This window comes from Fistularia commersonii, chromosome 1 (assembly GCF_037954325.1).
Source record: "Fistularia commersonii isolate RoL2024-O1a breed Wild chromosome 1, RoL_Fcom_v1.0, whole genome shotgun sequence".
Taxonomy (NCBI): Eukaryota; Metazoa; Chordata; class Actinopteri; order Syngnathiformes; family Fistulariidae; genus Fistularia; species Fistularia commersonii.
The window spans coordinates 9639933-9665283 of record NC_141284.1 but is presented as its reverse complement, the minus strand read 5'-3'; the positions used below and the strand labels follow the sequence as shown (position 1 = coordinate 9665283).

Here is a 25351-nt window from a genome sequence, read left to right as displayed (position 1 = left end):
AGACTGAAGGGGAGCTTCTTTGTGGTGACCCCAGCAGGTACCAACAAAAACAGTTCATTTTTTTGTACCTCACAATGGCAAGGTACAGTACATAAAATACAATTTCAGGCACAAACTGCTTTAATTGGCAGTATTTAGTTACTAAATCCCTTGAAACAGTATTTTTATTATTTTGTCTCATTCTTAAATTAAACTGCTGCTACCACTGTCTAACAATCATCGTTTTAAATAAGGAGCAAGGTCTTATTGTTCAGTTATCACTGAAAGGTTGTTTGTTCCCATACACATTACTTGATGTTTTTCTTAGTGCCTTTCGTCTTGTGGTACTTTTCCAAGTATAAAAAATAAACAGAAATTGGATAAAAACGTTGTTATACTTGAACAGCCTGACTCATTCACATATCATTTGTTCTTGATGTGTTTAGCTTTTAGAGCACTGCCACCTGGAGACCTCAGGGAGCTTGGTGGTGGCAGGAAGTCGGCTGTGTGTAACTCCACAACCATGCAAAGACAGAAATCTGTGGAACATCACCCCAGATGGTCTAGTTCACTGTTACTGCAAACACGAGCTCGTCCTAGAGGTCAAAGGTCAGTTCGCTCTGATTTTTGTTTTTGTTTTATTATCTAATGTTTAAGGGGGTTTTGTCTGTATTCTGACTCAGTTGCTGAACAGTGCTATACATTGGTGATGTGTAGTGTGAATGGCATACTTATCCAGTACGATTTTTCATTTGTAAATATATTCTCTGTATTTTTCTTTAAGAATGTACAATAGTACTTGCTTCCAAAACAAGGCGCTCAAATGATAATGTAATGTAAATGTTGTTTTGTGAAAATGTATAATGTCATTATAATGTCTTTTAATTTTTCCCTTTTTTCCATCACAGTCTTGGGTTATGAGTGTCTACAATTTTCAATACCTAAATCTAGTTTTTAATGCTATATCATAGTTGATTTTTTAAATATTACTGCAGCTGTGAAAGTAGATTCCAAAACATCCCATAGCTGAACAGTGAAATTTCCAACATACACATCAAAGTGGTATTAAATCTTTTGCATAGGAACATTTGAATGGGCCACTTAAGTAGTTTCAAAGCTTTTCTACTCTGTGTCCTAGGGGGTCATCAGTATGACAGGAGCCAGGTTATCCTCAATACACTTGACAAAACAAAACTTAGCCAAAGATGGATCGTGGAGATTCTGTGATCTTCTGAAACTCCTCAACAGCTTCCTGCTGCTACACCATTATAAGCCTCAGCACTGTAAGTCAGTCCCATCTTGTTAAGGCCAAGTAACATCTCAGTCAACCTATTTCGAAACTGATAATTTACAGTTGAATTGTATTAGAAGTCATGTTTTATCCTTGTTGGAATGAATGAGAAATGTGAAAAAACTCTCTTAAATGTACACATTCATTTATTCATGATTGTAATATTTGATTCTGCATTACTTTATCTCCTGATTTCAGTTGGAAAGGGTAAAAGTAAACAGTACTGATGGCTGCAATGTGAAGTATGATGTGCCTTCCTAGACTCCAAAAGATCTTTTTAGCTCTTTGCCACTGTTCTTGGTAAAGAAGATGCACTGTACAGTTTTGATATAATCATAGGATAGATTTTTACTGTATTACACAGGTGTCATACATATTTCTGCTGTAATGATGCTACCTTACTGCTGTAAGGGATGTGATTGTGGAATATTGTGTAAAATATGAATAAAAATAGAATACAACAATTTGCAAATCAAAATGATAATCTTTATTGTTTTCTGCAAATAATCTATAATTTTGAATTTGATGGTTTCAAAACTTTCCATAAAAAATCAGAGAGGGTCAACAAAAGACTGGGAAAGTTTAGGAATGCTCAAAAACAAGTTTGAACATTCCATGGGTGCCAGACGTGTCCAGGCCCGTCTGAAGTTTGCTGGAGAGCATTTGGATAATCCAGAAGAGTATTGGGAGAATGTCCTATGGTCAGATGAAACCAAAATAGAACTTTTTGGTAAAATCTCATCTTGTCGTGTTTGGAGAAGAAAGAATGCCAAGTTGCATCCAAATAACACCATACCTACTGTGAAGCATGGCAGTAGAAACATCCTGCTTTGGGGCAGTTTTTCTGCAAAGGGACCAGGACAACTGCTCCGTATTAAGGATAGCATTAATGGGATCATGTATCATGAGATTTTGAGTGAAAACCTGTTTCCATCAGCAAGGGAATTGAAGATGAATCATGGGTGGGTCTTTCAGCATGACAATGATCCCAAACACACCGCCCAGGCAACAAAGGAGTGGCTTCGTAAGAAGACCTGGAGTGGCCTAGCCAGTCTCCAGATCTCAGCCCCATAGAAAATCTTTGGAGGGAGTTGAAAGTCTGTGTTGGCCAGTGTGAGCCCCCAAAACATCACTGCTCTAGAGGAGAGCTGCATGGAGGAACGGGCCAAAACACCAGCAACAGTGTGTGAAAACCCTGTGAAGACTCACAGAAAACATTTGACCTCTGTCATTGCCAGCAAATGGTATACAACAAAGTGTTAAGTGTTTTGTACAAGACCAAATACTTAATTTCCGCTGATCTCCCCCCAATACCAACCCCTCATGTCCTTAGTGCTATCTCCCATGGGAAATGTCCCTGCGGACAATGGCAACGATGCCTCTTTTGTCACAAAACGACCATCATCTACCATCCGCACACAGGCAGGAAATATAATATTAGATGTGTGATCTCATGCACCACTAAGCATTTATATGCTCAAATGCCCCAGTGGGCTAGCATATATAGGAAAAACAAATAGATAACTGAGAACCCTGCATCGCTGAACGACAGCGCACCATAAGAAATCAGGTGACCTCCAGCCCTGAAGAGGTAAATTTCAGGGAAGCAAAACATAATGTCTCAACCCTGAAACACCTAGAGATAGAGGCTGTCAAGTGTCCACACAGAGGGGGCCATCTAAACTCTATTCTTCTTAAGCAGGAGTTATTCTGGATCTATGTGCTTGGCACGCTAGCCCGAAAGGATTGAATGAGGACTTTGATATAAAACCTTGTTTATAGGTATGTCAATTTGTTCTGTTGCTCTAATCCCCCACAGGAGCAAATCCCTCATTCTGTAGCAAGTATCATACGCCCATTTCTGTTTGGAGTCTGTGAAAGCTTGTCTGGTCAGCTATTGAACCCATCTGAGTTGATTGCAAAATTGGCACAGGTAGTACGAGCTTGCTTCAGCTCCCTACTATGGTAAGGAAGAGGGGCAAATCCCAAGTTCACCGGCATACAAAGCTCGCATCCTACCTTGGGGGCTGCTGGGGTGCCCTTGGTGGACTTGTAAAGTACTGTCTGGTATGCACACAAGCTCAGAGGCAGGCGCAGGTCCCAGACTTGCTGCTGACAGCTGGTCAGGATCACAATTTGGTTTCAAGGATTTTGGTTGATGCGTTCAACCAACACCATCACTCTGAGAATGTAATAGCACAGTCTGTGTTTTTGTTTAACACCTTCGCCTGGGAAATTCTGTCCTTGGCTGCTTTGTAGCTCCCTCGGCACTCCAAAGAGGCAGAACATTTCATTCACTGGGTACTCCACAGTGGTAACTGTGCTCTTGTTAGGATATGCATTTGCATATGCTTCAGGCCACTTGGTGAAATAATCCATAGCTGCAAGAATGTGAATGAGAAAGGGGTATAGGATGTTAATGGCCACATGTTCCTGGGCCATGCTGGTCTTTGGACCAACTCTATCCATCCTTGAACATAGGCAAGGACAAGCTGACTACTCTTGTCGTGCTGGGTCAATGTTCTCATAGTTTTGGACTGCAGATGGTGCCTTGGGTCACTTTTGCTGCTGTCGGGGGGGTCATCATCATCATCGGGGTGTCAGACAGTGCTGCTACACTGGTAGTGTCAAAAATCCTCTTCCTCACAGAGCCATTAGAGCAATGCATCTGCATTGATGTGGGGCGACAAGCCCGTAGTGGATTTTGATATCATAGTCTTTTAGTTTCTCATTTTTAAGAATAAGGGGGATGTGCAGAATTGCAGTAACTACAGAGGGATAAGGTATATGAGCCATACATTGAAATTATGGGAAAGAGTAATGGAAACTCGACTGTGAGCAGAAGTCAGCATTTGTGAGCATCAGTGTGGCTTCGTGCCTAGAGAGAGCATTACAGATGCAGTATTTACTTTGAGAATGCTAATAGAGAAGTACAGAGAGGGTCATAGGGTGCTGCATTGCGCTTTTGTACACCTAGAAAAAGCATATGACAGAGTGCCGAGAGAGGAACTCTGGAATTGTATGAGGATGTCTGGAGTGGCAGAGAATTATGTTAGACTGGTGCAGGACATGTATGCTCGCTATGAGACAGTGATGTGTATGAAGTCCTGGGTTCAATCCCCGGCATCTCCACTATAAGTCACTTTAGATAAAAGCGTCTGCCAAATGACTGTATTCTAAATGACTGACCATATTCTGTAACAGAGAAGGTGGAGGTGGGACCTCATGAGGGATCAGCTCTGAGCCCCTTTTTGTTTGCAGTGGTGATGGACAGGCTGACAGATGAGGTTAGACAGGAATCTCCATGGACCATGATGTTTGCAGATGACAATGTGATCTGTAGTGGGAACAGGTTGAGGGGAAACTTGATGCTCTGGAAAGGAGGGGAATGAAGGTTAGTCGCAGCAAGACAGAATATATGTGTGAGAATGAGAGGACCCCAGGTGGAATGGTGAGGCTAAAGGGAGTGGAGTTCAAGAAGTTTGAGGATTTCAAGTACTTTGGGTCAACAGTCCAGAGCAACAGAGTGGTAAGTAACAGGTTGGAAGTTGGAATGGGTGGTTGCAGGTTGGAATGGGTGGAGAAAAGTGTCAGGGGTCCAGCCAGAATGAAAGAAAAGGTTTACAAGACAGTGGTGAGACCAGAGATGTTGTATGGTAGGGGTCTCAAACTCGGGGCCCCCGCCTTAATATGAAAGTTTAATGTTAGTGCGGCCCGCGCAAGTTTGATGCTGTATGTCTTAAGCACTACCTCCGTGCAAAATAGTTAGGTCTGTCTCATTCCGGGGGGGGGCGCATGTTTCTGAGCATCCGGACTATACTGGCAAGATGACCGTGCCCACGGTGCCCAGCACCAGCCTGAATACACGTGTAAACCACGAACGTAAACAACCCGCCGCTGCTGCCTTTGCCGTGCTGCAGAATATACATTTAAACAGCTAAACAACACGCCGGTGTGGCGTGCCAAAGTACCAGGCCTGAATTTACAACACACACAAGACCGGGTAAAGTGAGGGTATACATACACACACACACACACACACACACGCACACACGCACGCGCGCGCGAGCTGTATGTGTGTGTCTCCGTGTTAGCGTTAGGTCCATACTAGCCACGAGCTGAACTTTTCAAACTTTATTGAACTTTTTATTTAATCTTATGTTAAACGGGCACCACAAACACTTCCTGTTTCCATGGTTTCTGACCTTAAACCAATCACTAACTGTGCCGTGCTTGACGTCATATGCAGGCGCAGGACCCTGGAGCCGATCTGGTACCAGCGGAAATTACGTTCTCCGTGCGTCAGCTAAACACTGAAACTGAAACGTCACCGCGACAGTGACACCTAGTGGAATTATATATATTACACAGCCCCAAACATGTCTTTCTCAAAGCCTGCAGTGAAGAGAAAGGTTGGTGATGAGCACAGACAATTTCATAAAAATTGGGAAATTCAATGTTTCTTTGTGGAGGACAGGGGCACCCCAACGTGTCTTATATGCACAGAGAAAGTTGTAGTGCACAAGATATACAGTTTGAAACATCATTGCACAACTAGACATGCTGAGGACTATGCAAAATACCAGGGAGATGAGAGAGCCAACCGAGTTGCCACTCTTAAAAAAATGTCTACTGAAGCAACAAGAACATAACAGTCGAAGCTAGCTATGTGGTTAGTGAGATGATTGCTTAATTTTTGATTTTTTAATTTATTTTTTCATCTTCTTTTGTGTAGAACAATAAAAATTAAGATATTTGAGAACAGTGGAATGTTTTATCAGAGCTTTTCTTGTGGAAAACCTGTTGCGGCCCAGCCTCACCAAGACCCCAGCTCCAGCGGCCCCCAGGTAAATTGAGTTTGAGACCCCTGCTGTATGGTCTAGAAGCAGTGACAATGAGAAAAACACAGGTGGTAGAGCTTGAGGTAGCATAGATGAAGATGTTGAGGTTCTCTTTGGGAGTGTCGAGAATGGATAGGATCAGGAATGAGACCATCAGAGGGACAGCACATGTTGGATGTTTTGGAGAGAAGGTCAGAGAAGCCTGACTGAAATCAGAATAACAATCATAAAATCTTTATTTGTCCCCAAGGGACAATTGGGGGGTACATGGGGTAGCAGCATCAACATTTTCAACACCAAGAATAAAGTTTAAAAAATATATATTTAATTAAAATTAAAAAAAAAAAAAATAATAGATGGTTCGGTCATGTACAGAGGAGGGACTATATTGGAAGACGGATGCTGGAATTGGAGCTGCCAGGCAGGAGATCTAGAGGAAGACCCAAGAAAAGATTTATGGATGTAGAGAAAGAGGATATGAAGTCAGTTGATGTAAGAGCGGAGGGTACAGAGTATAGGGTTAGATGGAGAAAGTTGATTCGCTGTGGTGTTCCCTGAAGGGAAAAGCCAAAAGGATAAGGAGTCTTGTAGTGTCTCAAGCCATTGGACCAGCTGCCTGTCTGGGTCAGACAAGGTGAGAGGTGAGAGGCTAGGAGAGGGAGGTATGGCCAGTGTATTGGAGGAAAATCTTCCCATACAGGTAGGGACAAAAGCTGCAAAGGGCCAGGATAACAGCTAGTAGTATCGATAGTAGCTGCTCTCTTTGTCACCTCTCGGGAAAACACTGCACCAAGGCCCACATCGCTGGCATCTGTGTCTGATGACGAGTTGGATAGTAGGTGAAAACAGAGGCCTCAATGAATGCCAGTGGTTTACGGTTTATCTCAAACCCCATTGTCTTGGACCATTGGTGCCAGGTAGAACCCCCGGGGGGAACAACAAGTCTTCTTCAGTTTGAACTGAAGACACACAAACATGAGAAGAAGGATTTGACAAGAACCTGCCAATCAATGGGTCCAAGACCATCAGTTTTCTGGATCTGTGCAAGAATAATCATAATAATCATTCAGGTATCTCTCATCTAGGTTGCAAGGCTACAGTGCACTGTCTTTCCATCAAGCTTTGTCTATCAATCATGACTTTTTTGGTGACAATGGCATAAACATATCAAACCATATCGTGATGTAATTTACTCTGTGAACCGTGTTTGCAGGTGTCATTGTGACAACATTTACATTACATATTGCCATGTAAGTCAGGAGGTACTGAGCTCCAACAGGTGTTACCACTTTTGGATTTTGAATGATTCAGGAGGGGCAGCAGCTTCAGCACTGGTGAACTCCTCATCCTCAATAAAAACATCCCCTACAGGAGCCTGCTCTGACGTATTTTATGCAAAATCTATGTTCATGAACTTGGGTTACCATTAACATTCTTCTCATTTTCTTATATGCAGCAAACTGGAGACGTGAATACTGCAAGTCACCGACTCTTAACTTAAATGGACTTATGCATGCATAATGTGTCTGAGCATGTCCCTATTTGTTTGTTTGTTGGTTTAGTGTGTTTAGAGGAGACAAACAGGAAAGAGAAAACCACTCACTAAAGCTCAAGGGGTTGGGAGAGGAGCTGGTTGTCAATGGGCTGTTAGCTGACTGTTAATGAGCTGACAGTGTGTTTATGATTTCAGTTTATGCACTAATTGTTATTTTATGATCTTTAATGACAACTTGGCTAAAACCTACCTTAAGACAAATGTAATAATTTTCAACACAGCATTTAGTAATTTAGTGACATTTGTTTATTTTTGTGTAAGTCAAAAAGCATAAACAAATGTATGTAGTACTCTCAGGCTTCTCAACGGGTCGGTGAGAAGCCTGAGAGATCAGGCTTGCCGACTTAAAAACCAAGGGAAGGGAGAACAGATGCGGAAAAACTGCATGTATCCATATTTTACTGATTCTTGTGCTGATTCTTGTGCAGCAGTACTTCAAAGAAGCAGTACTGCTGACATTTTTTTTATTTAGACAAACTATTCCTATATTGTGTTTGCATTTATAGGTGTGACATGGTTTTACAGTCAAACAAAATTCAAATTTTCCCCAAGAGCCAGTTTTCAAATCTTCTACCCTTTGCTTAGATTGATGACAGTCTTTCCCCGAGCATGGCCCCTCTCCACCTTCTCAAAAGCCTGGGGCACCTCTGAAAAGGTAAATGTCTCTTCCACTACTGCACCGATCTGATGGAAAGAGGAGAGATAATAGTTGAAAAGAGGTGATATCTTGGAACATTAATAGATTTGCATGTAAAATAAATAAAAGAAAAAATAAAAAATAAAAATTAATCAGGTTTGATTTCCCACTTTGGTATATATGCTTTGTTAGGTTCTTCCGCAGAGACAATTTATGCAAGCCTAAACAAGCACAAGTGAATAAAGTAGTACTTTAGGCATGAAATTTAAGCTAATTCTCAGCTCAAAAACTAAATGCATTCAATTACTTTGTAGTTCATTAGAGTTTTATCAATTTTGTCCTGGAATACAATAAAAATATAAAGGGATTCATGAATTTTGAAATGACTGAATCATTTTGTATGCATACCTGTCCTGCATCAACCATCGCCCTCACTTCATCCAATACAGGGCCACTTGGAGCGAAAAATCCCCAGCGGTAGTGGATCCCCTTTAAAAAGTTCTGGAAGAAAGAAAAAAACTGGGAAATAAAAGCTAATCAAACAAAGCAACTATTGACAATGCTGACAAAACAATATGCAATATTAAGGTCTGGTGAAGTGAGCTTAAAGGAATTTTTACTGCATTTCTGACAACATTCTGTGAAATTTTACAATTATTTTTGGTTGATAAAAGGTAAATAAGAAATTGTAAAATGTGACATTTTATTCAGCTGAAAGGTACCATAGAGCATTTAACTGGCTATCATGTCAGATAATAGAAGCTTCAATCACAGTTTCTGTTACAATAGCAGAGAATAATGAATTTATAAGCTAAAGTATGGTGTTACCCACCCAGTAAGTTTTAGAAGTTGTGCTTTAATGATTTACATTTAAAAATAATTTCCTGATCCAACACATACCAACACAGTATATATGAAATCATAATAGTTATTTTGCTAACATGAAAATAAATGCTCTCATGTTTAAAATGATGACGTTTAACGCATGGTTACTTGTCCCTGTCCCTTACTGGTCCAAATTTTCCTGAAAGAATATCCTAAACCTCAGAATTCCAAAGAAATTGCCAAACTGTCAGGCCACAGAGGTTTATGGGACAGAGTTACATTCAACTTTATTCATTATCCTCATTTTGTTTTAATGTTAAACTGAAGGTTTTTGAACATTTTAACCATTATTGTAGGGGCACTAAAATTAAAATTAAAACTTGTTACAAGTGGTTTCAGTAACATTTACCCATGGTTAACAAAAGGTGTGTTGCTTGTGTTTCAATTTCTGGGTTGACCTGTACAGTTTAAATTACAGTAAGTTACTGCAATACACCCTTGATTTACTCGAGACTCTGTTAGAGAGCAGTCGGTCTGGACATCGTGACTGTGGGCTAACAGAAGCTAAATTATCTTCACCTGGGAGAATTATCAATCACTGTGCAAGGCACTGGTCATGGCAACCAATCCCAAGGATTAAAAATATATTTGTGTAGGGAATGTAATGTACATTTATGGACCTTCATGGTCAATAAAAAATATACATAATTAAAGCAGTGCTTACTATAAAAGTAGCTCATCACTAATTGATGAGTTCGCAGACGTAATGCTAGAAGAGGAATGAAACAAAAGCAATGGGTCGTGAACGGATGTGGGATTCTTCATATTTTGGCTGTGAGTGCACAAGGAGTAACTTGTTTTTCACTCTAAAACTGAACCTGTTTTGGTTTGCTCATCCAATACAAACTGGCTATATCAAATATGGTATTGTTAGTATAGCCAACCTCCAACTTCCCCCTGAAGGGATGCAGTCAAGCAAGAAAGAATCCTATGGGATAGTTGTGGGGCTGCTGACAGCTGAGAGGTTAGGGGGAGATCAGAGTTAATTACTTTTGCTATCCTGCTGGTGCAAAAATACTAAATGTACTACTGGGGTTAAAAATGTTCTGAGAAGAGTAAGAAAAAATGCCTTTTTCATTAGGCTTTTGTTAGTATGGCTCTACTAAATACGCCAAAGGTTAGAATCAGAAGAATAAATGTTCATACAGCACATTAACTAGGAGCAGAAACAGAAGAATGATAGAGTCCTATCACTCTGCTTAGCCACCATGACAACACAGGAATTCTGCTATACATGCAAATACATATTGTGTGGTCTGCGTCCTCAGTAACCTAATAAAAACAGCTCTAAAAAGCAAGATTTCTCTTACATCATCGTTACTGCAATTCTTCTATTTTGCATGGTTTCATTTCATAACTAAGCTGATCTCCCTCTCTCGTGTGCGCGCACACACACGCATGCGCGCGCACACACACACACACAGGCACACACACACACACACACCTGCATGTGTGTGTGAGTGTGTGTGTGTTTAAAAACTAATGAACTAATGTCCCCAAATTTCTATGAATACTAATATCAATTATCAGTAATGTTTTGCATTGGCTAATCCTAACTCTGAATTTAGATGAACGACAGGGTTAAGAATACTTGAAAATATTTGATGGGAATGTACTAATAAATTATCACAGAAGAAGTATTATGACTCCATACATTATTGGTAATTTACCCAGTTGCCTGCTTATTTGACTTTGGTATTCACATAGTATTGTCATACTGTGAGCTTGTGGTGTATAGTTTGACTACCTTGACAGCCTTGGTGGCAAGGGTGGCAGCAGACTGCAACATGCCATCAGCAATACCCAGCATGTCAATGTTCTGTAGGAAGGGTGTAACAAGGGTGACATACTTGGCACCACTCCAAGGCTTGAGCAGACTGAGTGCCCAACGCTCTGTGTCACCCCCAACATTATCCAAGATCAGGTGAAACCTTTAGGTAATGGTAAGTGAGCAGAAGAGGTGGATAATGGACAGTGACAATTAAGGAGACAGGGAGAGAGAAAGAGATCAAATAAGAGTGAGACAAAGTTTTTTTTTAACCAAAGATTTAAAGGCTTTGTTTTCCCAGGCTGATAAACTGACTGTAGTTACTGCAATTGGGTTTGCCAAGATGAAAAGGTAAAGTCATAGTTACAGAACTGAGAAAATTAGATACCAATGAAAATGAATGAAAAAAGCTTCCATTTTTGTGTGTGATATGGGATTCTCACTTTTCAAGAGCAGCAAGTGGCTCCTCAACAGGTCCAGCAGTGTTGTCCACTACACAGTCTGCTCCCAGGCCCATTACAAACCCCTCAGCATTCTTCGAGCAGGTTACAGTCACATGGGCACCCCATGCCTTCAGCATCTGGTCTCAGTTAATCATATCAGTTGCATATTTAAATATAAGCAGGACAACTAGCTTAAGAAAAATGTTCTTTTTTCATACCGTTGCACTATGCTCCTCCCAACCCTTCATTCATACCTGTAAAGCAAATGTTCCCACTCCTCCAGATGCGCCAAGGATTAAAATCCTTAAAGAAGGAGGAAGCATATATCAACAATTAAATAAATTCTCCAGTCTTCATGTAATTTCTCTTATTAGGACTTGTGTCAAACGCACTTCTGGTTTAAACATTTCGAGTTCATAAAGTCCCAAAGGAGTGCTTGAGTTACTGTCAGAGCCCATCACCTGATGTTCCATAATGGGACATACTCACAGAGGCTCAGCGTACCGCATGCACTTTGTGAAATAATAGACCACAGGGCTAAACCACAGACAAGAAGCCTCTGTGGGGTGGACAGCAAAGAAAAACAAGTAGAAATTGTGTGTGTGTGTGTGTGTGTGTGGTTGCTGCAGTGTTCCCTCACCGTTTGTTGGTACAGATGTCTTTTGTAAGCCCGCCAGTGTTCACAAGAGCTGACCAAGCAGTGGTTGCAACAAAGGGAATGGCTGCAGCCTCCGTGTGGCTCAGTGACATAGGTTTCTGTGATATCTATTCAAACATTTTTTTCAAAACTTGAATCATCATAAAATGGCACTCTCATATCAATGTGTTGGATGTGAAGGTATTTGAACAAATTAAATAAACAAAAAGTAGAAGGGAAACTGAAACCACAGAGGTGAAGCTGAAGAAAGCATCATCGAACTGTAAAATACATCATTGCAATGAAAAAAAAAAATCTACTTAAATTACCTCATTTGCACTCAACACAACAAATTCAGCCAAACTGCCCTGCTTCCATGGTGGTATCGCTGCCCACACCTGGAGGAGACAGAGCAACACTCATCGATGGGTAATGTGGCTCAGATGGACGGAGAGATCATCTCGGGACTAAAAGTCCTGGTGTTATTCCCAAACTTGAAGTGTTTTTGAGCAAGCAAATTAATCCCTTACTGTTCCCTGGGTGCCACTCAGTGACTGCTCACTGCTCATAGTTCATCCAGGGTTTTCTAAAAAATTTCAAATGTGCAAATGAAGATTGTCTTTTTAAGAAGAGAATGATATTGACTGCAATTCATGCTATTCGACTCCGACTCGAATTTCTAATGGGGGATAAGGAATACTAAATATTGTAAAGGATTATGTTAGAGTTTTTTCACTATATTCATAGCCATGTTATTTCGACTACTCACATGAGGACAGCAGGACGTCTGAGCACAAATGGCCTTTGTCCTTAAACAGGAACCTACCCCCGTGATCGTAAATTTAAATAAGCATAAAGGTGTTGCAGCTCAGTGGTAGAGCGCATACATGAGGTCCTGGGTTCAATCCCCCGCACCTCCACTGTAAGTCGCTTTGGGTGAAAGCATCTGCCAAATGACTGCAAAGCAAATGGGAACCTACCCCCTGATAAGGAACCTACCCCCCTGAATGTAAACAGGATTTACCCTCTCCCTGTATGTGATCTTGTCAACAACACCAATACACTTTCACACAACAAAAGGCCGAGCGAGGAGGAACTCGGTGGGATTCTCTGGATCTTGCCTCCAAAGAGCGCGCTGAGTCTCCCCCTCTGCAGAGCTCAAAAGAATAGTCACTTGTCTGTGTTATTTCTTAACCTCGGTCTCCTCTTTACGGGCTTTAACTTAGGCCAGCATGAACTAGAATTACTCTCCAACAGATTAGAGGACAATTTATTATGTTTAAAACGGAGTGAAAACAACACAAATTACACTATATTCTGGAGCATTTACATACACATCACTTAAGGCAAATTCACAGCAGATCAAAATCTTAAAAGGGCATTCTTGCCTTTCTCCATCTAAATCACTGGAAATATGAATGACATATTCACGTTTTCTACATGATAATTTGAACTTTTGGCTTCAACTTGTCTGTAACTGTGGGTTAACTGGGTGGTTAGTGATGTGACATGCATGCTTTTACCTCATCCCCTTCTTTGAAATATCTCACATTCAGGCCGCACTCCATGATAACCCCAGACATGTCTCTTCCCAAGGTGAGTGGGAACTCATTGCCTGACACCTTGATATTTAGAGGGTCCCTCTTCCAGGACAAGGTTGCAGAGCCATGGCCACCTTACAGAGAAACAGATTTCAGTTGCAAAAACAGCACTAGGCTACACACATCTGTAATTTGACTGTATAGAATAACATAATTCGCAGTATGGCAGTATTGCGCAGTATGTAGAAAAGCAAATACACACAATGTATTCCAATCCTTTTCTAGATACCTGATTTCTATGGGTGACATGATCAAAATGTACATTAAATAACTTCTGAGCAATAGTTGTTTCTACTGAGCACAACTGCAAGAAAAGTAAATTCAAGATTGTGTTTATTACCTATTGTGTTTTATTCTTGTGGTGCAAAAAGCTACACCAGAACAAATCCCAGGCACAAGGCCTAACTACATTTCCAGACCATCAATCAATCCCTCCATCTTCCATCACTTATCCGAAGTCGGGTCGTGGGGGCAGCAGGCAGAGCCTCCCTCTCCCCCGCCACACGGTACAGCTCCTCTGGGGGTACCCCAAGGCGTTCCCAGGGCAGCCTGGATTCGTAGTTTCTCCAGCTTGTCCTGGGTCTTCCCCATGGTCTTCTCCCAGATGGACATACCTCCCCCAGGGATGTATCCAGGAGGCATCCTCCCCAGATGCCCGAGCCACCTCATCTGGCTCCTCTCTATGTGGAGAGTCTACACCAAACTCCATCGGAAGACCAAACTTCTCACCCTATATCTAAAGGAGAGTCACATTTTTGGCCGCTTGTATCCGCAATCTCATTCTTTCGGTCACTACCCACAGCTTGTGACCATAGGTGAGGGTGGGAACGTAGATCGACCGGTAAAGTAGGAGAGCTTTGCCTTTTGGCTCAGCTCCCTCTTCACCACGACAGACCGGTACAGAGTTCACATTGCTGCAGATGCGCACCGATCCGCCTGTCAATCTCGCACTCCATCCTTCCCTCACTCATGAACAAGACCCCAAGATACTTAAATTCCTCCACTTGGAGCAGGACCTCTTCCCCGACCTGGAGTGGGCATTCCACCCCTTTCCAGTTGAGCAACATGGTCTCGGATTTGGAGGTGCTGATCCTCATCCCGCTGCAATGAGAGTTGGAGATCATGGCCTGATGAAGCCAACAGAACCACATCATCTGCAAAAAGCAGAGACTTGATCCTGTGGCCACCAAACTGGATCCCTTCGCAGCCCTGGCTACTTCTAGAAATTCTATCCAGACATCTTAATGATATTGTTAAAAACATTTTTTGTATTATCTAAAAAGCAGAAAAGGCAAATAAGACAAACAGGCCATTTCTCTTTTTGTGGTTTTCAAACATCCTCTGATGCACATTCTTGGCCACATCATGATTGTTGTTTCCTGGAGTCACTGGTTGTTTCATGTCTCACAACAAACACCCTTATCCAGGCGACCCCAGCCTGTGTCTAAGAGGCATTCTACCGCCCCCACGGCTCTTCCCTCTTCAGCCAGAGCCACTTCAGCCACTGCACCAAGGATGGCCTTGTGCCTGAGCCGAATCTCCGCTTGCTGGACTGCATCCGCTCCCCTCCATTTTCTCCCTGTCCTCACCACAATTCCTGCCCTGGACACCTTGCCATCTCTGGATCCTGTACCCTTGCAACAATAAACTTCCCTGACCGAGCTGAAAGGGAGCCTGAGCTTGTTGGTGTTCCCATACAGCCCAATGGTGCTGAAGCTGCTTGGCAAACCCAGCCATCTGCGAAGATGGCTGCTCACTCTGCTCAAAACCTTCGATCACAGTCATGGGAACCTTGTAGATGAGCAGAGGCCAGAGGATTCTTGGGCGGATTCCATTTTAGTATATCCAGGCCTTGTATCTCCTGGAGACCCCAGGCTATTTTTGTAATGTATAAGAAACAAGTGAAAAAAAAATCTGTTCAGAGACATTTTATTAGACAGAAATCAAAAAGTGATGCAGCAAATGGCTGCCAAATTTTTTGAGTCATGAGAAAATGAGTTCAATGGATATTAGGCATTAAAATCAATTATCATCATCATAAATTATTCACTTGAAATTATCCATCCACCATCTACTGCTTATCCAACTCAGGGTTATGGGGGATGCTGGAGCCTGGGCTACAACATGGACTGGCCCCCAGTCAATCGCAGAGCCACATAAACAGACAACTATTTACGCTCTCATTTGCACATCTGGGCAATTTTCCCAGTTAACCTATTGCATGTTTTTGGACTATGGGAGGAAACTAGAGAATCCAGGAGACAAACTCAGCACAGAAATCTCCCGTCAGAATTGAACAAGGGTCCTTCGTACTGTGTGGCCAAATACACATAACTATTGAAATTTAATTGTGAGAAGTTTAGTTCAGATTTGAAACATATTGCCTTGGAATTGATGGATAAGTAATTTCCAATAAATCTTGTGTTGAATACATTTTTTGAAATTCTTGAAAACTAATGGAAAATACCCAAGGTGATATCTTGTCCTACTAAAATGCAATCAGCTTACTTCAATATTAAAACAAAAAGGGGGGGGCATGTAAACTCCACTCAGAATGGCCCCTTGTAAGAAACAGACCATGGACCTTCAAACTGTGAGGCTTGAAGGTACACCAAGTGCCAAGTTATCACACCAAGTGCCCACCACAACCATCATCCCATCTCATGGTCAATCACCCCCCCCGAAAAAACATTGTCCAAAAATTATGAGGCAAAACCATGAAGAATATTATCATTTATCTTTATGAATCCACAAGAAATCCCTTAAGCATGAGCAAGAAATAACATGACTTGACTTAGAACGCTCTCAAAGTTATGCAAAAGCAAGAAACCTAATTTTTCTTTGATATAATTAAAAAAAGATACCATAAACGTTAAATAAGCCATGTGTCATCAAATATTTGAATCATTTATTTATTTATCCAAATTAATGCAGTCTCAAGGGGGGCAGAAATCAGTGTTCTTATTTAGCTGATCCCGAACCACATACAATGCCTATCATAAGTACTCACGTCCTTGGATGTTTTACCCTCATAGTGTTTTCATAAATCAATCATGGCCTATAAAATTTGGCTTTTTTAACACAAAAATTTATTGGAAAAAACTCTTTAATGTCAAAGTGAAAACAGATTTCTATAAAGTTATGTCAATGAAATAAAAATATATAAAGAAATATAAATGTTTGCATAATCAACCATCCCCTTTTTAAGTTAATGGTCTAATTAAATAGAGGACCGTCAAATTCTTGCCAATAGTCTCACATTTAGTGAAATGAACATCACCTGAGTGGTGTAGATGTGCTTCAAGTGATTGAGGTATAAAACACCTTTGTCCGAATGGTCCAGATTGGTGGATCAGTATTCTTGGCGACAATTACACCATGAAGACTGAAGAACACTCCAAGCAACTCAAGTAAAGGGTGACTGAGAAGTAAAATTCAGGCGATGGATACAAAAAAATTTCAAAGGCATTGAACATCCCCCGGAGTTCAGTGAAATCCATTATCAAGAAGTGGAGGGAATATGGCACTTGTGTGAATCTGCCTAGATCAGGCCGCCCTCATAAACTAAGTGACCGTGCAAGTAGGAGACTAGTGAGAGAAGCAACCAAGACCCCTACGACTACTCTGAAGGAGTTACAAGCTTCAGCTGCTGAGATGGGAGAGACTATGCATATAGCAACTGCTGCCCGGGTTCTTCACCGGTCAAAGCTTTATGGGAGAGTGGCAATGAGAAAGCCACTGTTGAAGAAAAGTGATATCAGATCTCGACTAGAGTTTGCCAAAAAGCACGTGGAAGACTCCATGGTCAAGTGGAAGAAGATTATTTGGTCTGATGAGAACTAAATCAAGCTTTTTGGCCATCAGACAAGACGTCATGTTTGGCGGAAACCAAACACTGCACATCACCAAAAACACACCATCCCCACTGTTACGCATGGTGATGGTAGCATCATGCAGTGCGGATGTTTCCCTGCAGCTGGACCTGGAAGGCTTGTAAAGATAGAGGGCAGAATGAATGCAACAAAATACACTGAAATCCCGGGGTACAATCTTATTCAGTCTGCAAGAGAACTATGCCTTGGGAGAAGATTTATTTTCCAGCAAGACAATGATCAGAAGCATACTGCAAAAGCTACACAGGAATGGTTAAAAAAGAACCAGGTAAATGTTCTTGAGTGCCTGAGTCAAAGCCCAGACCTCATTCCTACAGAGAATTTGTGGGTGGACTTAAAAAGGTCTGTTCATGCCCGATACCCACCCAACTTGACAGAGGTTGAGCAGTTTTGCAAGGAAGAATGTAGCAAAATTGCTGTGGGCAGATGTACAAGACTTGTCGAGACTTATCCACACAGACTCTCTGCTGTGATTGCATCCAAAGGTGCATCTACAAAATACTGACTGGAAGGGGGTGATTAATTATGCAAACAATTATATTTCTTTATATATTTTTATTTCATTGACATAACTTTGTAGAAATCTGTTTTCACTTTGACATTAAAGAGTTTTTTTCCAATAAATTTTTGTGTTTAAAAAGCCACATTTTATTGACCATGATTGATTTATGAGAGCACTAAAAGGGTAAAACATCCAAGGGGGTGAATACTTATGATAAACACTGTAAATGCAGAGGGTTGTGTCAGGAAGGGCATCTGACATGAAACCTGTGCCAATCTAAATATAAGAATCAATGAGAGTGTGCAAGTCAAACTAGGGTATGACTTCCATACTGCATCGGTTGAGACCCGGGTTAAAAATGATCAACAGCAGTGCTGATAACCTACAGGGCACTCATGCAAATTGGGTTACTGTGGGTCTAAGGAGAGGGGGGAGGCATGTTCGTAAGCAGAGAGAAGAGTAATGTCAAGAGTCTCGGGCTGAGTGTAGGGTCTTTGAAAGTTGAGGTTATGACAGGAAAAGCTAGACAGTTTGTTGACATGATACCGCGGGGAAAGGTGGACGAATGTTCTGGCGGTAAAAACGGTGTCAGCTAGAGTGATGAAATTGAAGGTGTGATGCTCAATGTAGTGATTATGCCCCACAGATAAGATGTGAGGTTCAGGAGTGAGTTCGATAAAGTGATGCAGAATATCCCCAGAGCTGATGGAGTAGTAATTGATGTAGATTTCAACCAACATGTTGGTGCAGGCAACAGAGATGATAGAGATGTGATGGGCAGGTTTGGTATCCGGGATAGGAATGCAGAGGAACAAATGATGGTAGACTTCGCAAGAAGGATGTGAAACAATTGAGTGAATGATTCCTTCCAAAAGAGGCTGGAACATGGAGTGATTTATAAGAGTGGAGGTATGTAGACTACAACTTGTATAAATGATGTAATCTGGCAATGATCAGTGACTGCTGAATAGCTGTAGGTGGGAGTAGCCTGATAGCATAGGATGGTGGTGTGTAGGATGACACTGGTGGCAAGGGAGATGAAGAGGACAAACACAAAGTAGAGGACAACGATGGAAGCTGAGAACAGTGTTGTGTAAGGGAGGTTCAGGGAGGAGTTGAGACAGCTTCTGGGTAGTCAGCAAGTAGCTAGGAGCTCCCAGATAACTGGACAACTGCAGCTAATGTGATGAAGGAGAGAGGGAGGACAGTACTTGGAGTGCCATGCGGAAGGAAGGTAGCCATGTGGTAGTAGGCAAAACACTGGTAGTGTAATATGGAGTGTAAAGCGAAAAATATCAAGAAAGAAGAAATGGGATACTGAGGGGACTGAAGAGATTAGACGGAGATGCAGTGCCAGGTGAAGGTAGAGGTGGCAAAGGCCAAACAAAAGGCATGCGATAACTTGTATGATGGGTTGGGGAAAGAGAATGATTTCTACACATTTGAAAAACAGGAAGAAATACACAGATGGGAAGGATGTGCAAGGAAGTAGCAAAGATTGGTAAAGGTGAAGTATTGAGGGTATTGAAAAGGAATGAAAAGTGGAAAGGCAGTTCATCCTGATGATGTATGCACCTGTGGAGGTGGTACTACAAAAAAAACAACATGAAAAACAAACACTCACACACACACAAGTGCAGAGAATGTCGGCGGGAGAAACAATGTACCATTGTGGATTAGTAGATTTAGAAAAAAGTATGACAGGGTGCCAAGATAGGAAATATGGCACTGTCTGAGGAAGCTTGGAGTGTGTGAATGTGTATGAATGAGAGGGACTTTTATTCATTCTTTTATTAGAGCCATTAAGCCAAAGAACAACAGCTCAACTGAATCTCTGCTCCTCTCATACTCGCACGCCCCACCCCCTCGCTCTCTCATCCAATGATATTCACTGACATTAGTAAGTCACAGAGCTCGAAACACTACATTCAACATTACTGCAGGGTCGGTACAATATTTTTATATTTCTATTACTTCAATTATTTTTATGGTAACACAATTATTTTCTTGGGTGGTGACCAACCAGAGCATAGTGCTCTGTATCCTGAGCTCTGATTTGCTCAGTGACCACTGCATCATTCTCTGCATCTCGCCTTGTCCATTTCACATCGACATGTAATAGCTTATAGGAATATAGGAAGTGTTTATAAGAGTATGGGAAATGTTAGTGTTAAGAGTATGGGGAGGGTCATAACGCAATGTAATATTTAAATCATTAAACTATGGTTGCTACTGTACAAAGGACTACTGTACAGAGCAGCCAAAAATTACCAAAAATGTACTAGTGTGCCATAAAGGCTCATGCAAATATGCAAGGTGCAGAAACATATGGTGTTAAATATATGCAGTAGAGATATAAATAAATATACAGTATGCTCAGCATTTTTGTGTAGGTAGATCATTTCCACATGGCCATTTGAAAAGAAGCTCACAGGGCAAGAGTGTGGGCACCCCTGCTCTATCCTTTGGATCGTCACTCAACTAAACTACCCGAGGAATCACCTACTTGAACTAGAGACAAAGTACTATACCGGTGTGGCTCCCCATATGCTTGATGAGGTAAGGAGGCCGTATATACCTGCAGAACCAATCAGCAGGTAGCAAAGAAGTTGTGACACAGTACAAGCCTTCCCCTCCTACTTTAATCATGGGCAATGTGAACTCACTCCATAAAAAGATCGACAAGCTGGTAGTGCCAGCAAAAATATAAAGACCTACAGGGGGTGCAGTTTGCTTTGCTTTTCCAAAACATGGCTCATGACGGTCATCCGGATGCTAATGTGGAGCTACCCAGCTCCAGCAAAGTCAGGTAAGACAGACACAAATGCCTGTGGGAAGCAGAAATGTGGACTTGCTATCTACATGAACACAAGGTGGTGTAATCCTGAGTATATGAATGTCAACATTTCCATCTGCTGTGTTGCCTTGGCAACATTTGCACAGCATTGTTGTCAGACTTTACATTGCTCATCAGGTCAACAGACTGCAAAGTCACCTACTCCGCTGTTGCTGACTACAAACACCGTACCGCAAGGTGATTGTGTTAATCTCTGAACTTTCATCATGTGACATAGGACACAATATTACCTGTTTTCTCATAGTATGGGAACTCTTAACGCCAGGAAAAATAGCAGTGTTGACCCACTGTACACAAACGTATAGGATGCATACAGTGCCAACCCTACTGCCTGCCCTGGGGAAAACTAGCCACAACCTTTATCCTGCTCCAGCCTTACTATAAACCCAGAGTGAAAAGACAAGCCACAACGGCACAGTAATTCAGGAAGTGGTCTCCTAAGCCAGAGCAATGCAGCCACAGGGCAGCACTGGCCTGTGTCTCTCCAAGCCTGCCTTGGGGGGGGCACAGAGCAGTGTCTCCCTGTGGCTGCATTGCAGAGGGTTGCATCAGGAAGGGCATCCGGCGTAAAACTTTTGCCAAAACCAAACATGCGAGTGAACCAAAACTATACCATACCGGATCGGTCGCGGACCGGATTAACAACGACCGCCATTGGTACTGATGAGCTACAGGCTACTAATGGAAATTGGGCTACTGTGGGTCGAAGAACAAGAACAAGAAGAAGAGGAGTGCGTGTTCGGAAGCATAGAGAGAGGAGGAAAGGAAAGAGTCTGGGACTGAGAGTAGGGACTTTGAATATTGGGACTATGACAGGAAAAGGTAGAGAGTTGGTCGACATGATGCAGAGAAGGAAGGTGGAAATACTGTGTGTCCAGGAGACCAAGTGGAAAGGTAGTAAGGCTAGAAGCTTAGGAGCAGGCTTTAAGTTGTTCTAGAGGTGAACATTCTCGAGGTGAAAAGAATGTCAGATAGACTTATGAGTCTGAAATTGGAAATTGATGGTGTGATGCTCAATGTTGTTAGTGGCTATGCCCCACAGGTGGGATGTGAATCTGAAGAGAAGGAGAAATTCTGGAATGAGTTGGATGAAGTGATGCAGAACATTCTCAGAAATGAGACAGTGGTAATTGGTGCAGACTTCAATGGACATGTTGGTGAAGGCAATAGAGGGGATGAAGAAGTGATGGGCAGATTTGGTATCCAGGATAGGAATGCAGAGGGACAGATGGTGGTAGATTTTGCAAAAAGGATGGAAATGGCTGTAGTGAATACCTTTTTCCACATAAAACAGGAACATAGGGTAACTTATAAGAGCGGAGGTAGGAGCACGCAGGTAGACTACATCTTGTATTTACGAGGTAAGCTGAAAGAGATCAGTGACTGCAAAGTAGTTGTAGGTGAGAGTGTAGGCAGACAGCATAGGATGGTGGTTTGTAGGATGACTCTGGTGACAAGGAAGATGAAGAGGACAAAGGCAGAGCAGAGGACAAAATGGTGGAAGCTGAAAAGGGAGGAGTGTTGCATGGTTTTCAGTGAGGAGTTGAGAAAGGGTCTGGGTGGTCAGGGTGAGCTTCCAGATGATTGGACAACAACAGCTAGTGTTATCAGGGAGACAGGTAGAAGAGTACTTGTTGTGTCATCTGGAAGGAAAGTAGATAAGGAGACTTGTTGGTGGAATGAGGAAGTACAGGAGTGTATACAGAGAAAGCGGTTAGCAAAGAAGTGGGATACTGAGAGGTATGAAGAGAACAGACAGGAGTTCAGGGAGATGCGGCGAAAGGTAAAGATAGAGGTAGAAAAGGCAAAACAAAGGGCTTATGATGACTTGTATGCTCGGTTGGATAGTAAGGAAGGTGAGAATGATCTATACAGGTTGGCGAAACAGAGAGATAAAGATGGAAAGGATCTACAACAGGTCTGGGTGATTAAGGACAGAGAGGGAAATGTATTGACAGAGGCTAGAAGAGTGATGGGAAGATGGAAAGAGTACTTTGAAGAGCTGATGAATGTGGAAAATGAAAGAGAGGCAAGGGTAGAAGAGGTGACTATTGTAGACCACAAAGTAGCACAAATTAGTAAAAGTGAAGTGAGGAAGGCATTGAAGAGGATGAAGAGTGGAAAAGCAGTTGGTCCTGATAATATACCTGTGGAGGTATGGAAGTGTCTAGGAGAGGCAGCGGTAGATTTCCTGACTAGATTATTCAACAGGATCTTAGAGAGTGAGAAGATGCCTGAAGAATGGAGACAAAGTGTGATGGTGCCTATTTTTAAGAATAAAGGGGATGTGCAGAATTGTGGCAACTATAGAGGGATAAAGTTGATGAGCCATACAATGAAGCTATGGGAAAGAGTAGTGGAAACTAGACTGAGAGCAGAAGTCAGCATTTGTGAACAGCAGTATGGCTTCATGCCTAGGAAGAGTACTACAGATGTAGTATTTGCATTGAGAATGCTAATAGAAACGTATAGAGAAGGCCAGAGGGAGCTGCACTGTGTTTTGTAGACCTAGAAACGGCATATGCCAGGGTGCCAAGAGAGGAGCTCTGGTATTGTATGAGGAAGTCCGGAGTGACAGAGAAGTATAGACTGGTGCAGGACATGTATGCTAGCTGTGAGGCACTGGTACGGTGTGCTGTAGGGTTAACAGAGAAGTTCAAGGTGGAGGTGGTACTCCATCAGGGATCAGCTCTGAGCCCCTTCTTGTTCGCAATGGTGATGGATAGGCTGACAGATGAGGTTAGACAGGAATCCCCATGGACCATGATGTTTGCGGATGACATTGTGATCTGTAGTGAGAGCAGACAACAGGTAGAGGAAAATCTAGAGAGGTGAAGGTATGCTCTGGAAAGGAGAGGAATGAAAGTTAGTCGCAATAACACAGAATATATGTGTGTGAATGAGAGGAACTCAGGTGGAGCGGTGAGGCTACAGGGAGTGGAGATCAAGAAGCTGGAGGATTTCAGGTACTTAAGGTCAACAGCCCAGAGCAGCGGAGAGTGTGGAAAAGAGGGGAAGAGACAGGTCCAGGCAGGTTGGAATGGGTGGAGAAAAGTGTCAGGGGTACTATGTGATAGAAGACTTTCAGCCAGAATAAAAGGAAAGGCGTACAAGACAGTGGTGAGACCAGCGATGATGTATGGACTAGAAACTGTTACAATGACCAAAAGACAGCAGGCAGAACTAGAGGTTGCAGAGATGAAGATGTTGAGGTTCTCTTTGGGAGGGACAAGGATGGAGAGGATCAGGAATGAGTCTATCAGAGGACCAGCACATGTCCGATGTTTTGGAGAGAAGGTCAGAGAAGCCAGACTGAGATGGTTGGGTCATGTACAGAGGAGGGATAGTGAATATATTGGTAGACGGATGCTGGAATTGGAGCTGCCAGGCAAGAGGTCTCAAGGAAGACCAAAGAGAAGATTTATGGACGTAGTGAGAGAGGATATGAAGGTAGTTGGTGTGAGAGAGGAGGATACAGAGAATAGGGTTAGATGGAGAAAGTTGACTCGCGATGGCGACCCCTGACGGGAAAAGCCAAAAGAAGAAGAAGTAGTCTCCTAAGCCAGAGCAAGATCTTACAGACTGTTTTGAAACCACTGACTGGGATTTCCTGCAGGGGTCACACATTGGCAACATTGAGGAGGCTGTTGACTGCACTTTGACTTCTTTTGCAGGAAAGGTCACAGCCACCTGCACTTCCTCAGAAGGCTGGTGTCCTTTATCATCTCAAAAAATATTCTGAAATGTTCTTTCGTTTTCTCTAAATCAGTTCATTGGTTCCATAAATGCAACACTCTATAGTATTATATGCATGGCATAGAGGGGGGGGGAGAGGTAGATGCAGTGGTATCCTCATCATAGATGTCAAAATGGTTTCGTGAGAAACGGCTCCAAATGACTCTTAAAGCGTTGAAGGTTGTCGATCCATGACCAAGAATGTGATTCAACTCAATTTGACTAAAAGTTTTGTCACTCACCTCGCATGCTGACGTCAAGTGGGTTTAAGCCTGCTGCGAAAACTTTCACGATAACTTCATTAGGGTAGTTTATAATCGGGAAACTGGCGTTTTTAGTGAAACGTAGAACGTCATTTGTTCCATATTTATCGATGACCCAGGCGGACATGACGGTCCTGCGGTCAGCCGAGGTGCTTAGCACTCTGGTCCAGCCTTCAGTCCTCGCCTTGTTCACGTGTGGCTGTTTACTCAGGTAATACAGCCACCTGCTGCACGCTAAATATTTTGTATTGCTCATCCCCTATCGCTTGCAATTTTAAAAATGATGCCTAGACAATTTTTAATTCAGTAGCTTTCATTAAATTCCGTCGCCGAAGGTACTTATCACACAAAAAATTACACAAACGCAAAATCACGCTCCTCTTTTGCCTCAATAATTAATTAAAACTTAAAATACAATTCACAAGCTTCACTTGTATGAGATATCGCCCTTTCCACTCGCCCGT

At 42.3% G+C, this 25351-nt stretch overlaps 2 protein-coding genes across 8 annotated transcripts in view; one reads left to right on the top strand and one right to left on the bottom strand.

The window, feature by feature from the left end:
- crybg1a (crystallin beta-gamma domain containing 1a) overlaps positions 1 to 1742 on the top strand; it is a 40861-nt gene extending 39119 nt beyond the window's left edge. For 6 of the 7 annotated variants that reach the window (XR_015106162.1, XR_015106161.1, XM_086146884.1 and 3 more), the window contains 2 exons: positions 426 to 588; positions 1118 to 1742. Coding sequence is in view for 4 of the 7 variants with exons in the window: in XM_086146884.1 (XP_086003010.1) it covers positions 426 to 588; positions 1118 to 1206 (252 nt within the window). In the remaining 3 variants the exon portion in view is untranslated. The remainder of the gene's footprint in view (positions 1 to 425; positions 589 to 1117) is intronic. The other variant, XR_015106157.1, reaches the window with a different exon arrangement.
- Positions 1743 to 6376: 4634 nt separating this feature from the next.
- On the bottom strand, positions 6377 to 25347 carry rtn4ip1 (reticulon 4 interacting protein 1). The gene is made up of 9 exons (XM_086146857.1): positions 24867 to 25347; positions 13560 to 13711; positions 12366 to 12434; positions 12040 to 12164; positions 11654 to 11702; positions 11400 to 11536; positions 10936 to 11119; positions 8712 to 8804; positions 6377 to 8350 (listed from the first exon to the last, which is right to left on the bottom strand). Exons 1-9 carry the CDS (start codon positions 25141 to 25143, stop codon positions 8237 to 8239), a joined length of 1200 nt encoding a protein of 399 aa, XP_086002983.1. The 5' UTR covers positions 25144 to 25347; the 3' UTR covers positions 6377 to 8236.
- Positions 25348 to 25351: the final 4 nt, after the last annotated feature.

What these genes read in the sequence shown, in the direction of transcription:
- rtn4ip1 (XM_086146857.1), bottom strand. Translation starts at nt 25,143, where the DNA reads ATGAGCAATACAAAATATTTAGCGTGCAGCAGGTGGCTGTATTACCTG. An exon ending in ACTTGACGTCAGCATGCGAG is followed by an intron (nt 13,712 to 24,866) that starts GTGAGTGACAAA and finishes TTTCTCTGTAAG; the next exon opens with GTGGCCATGGCTCTGCAACC. An exon ending in TGGGAACATTTGCTTTACAG is followed by an intron (nt 11,537 to 11,653) that starts GTATGAATGAAG and finishes AACTGAGACCAG; the next exon opens with ATGCTGAAGGCATGGGGTGC.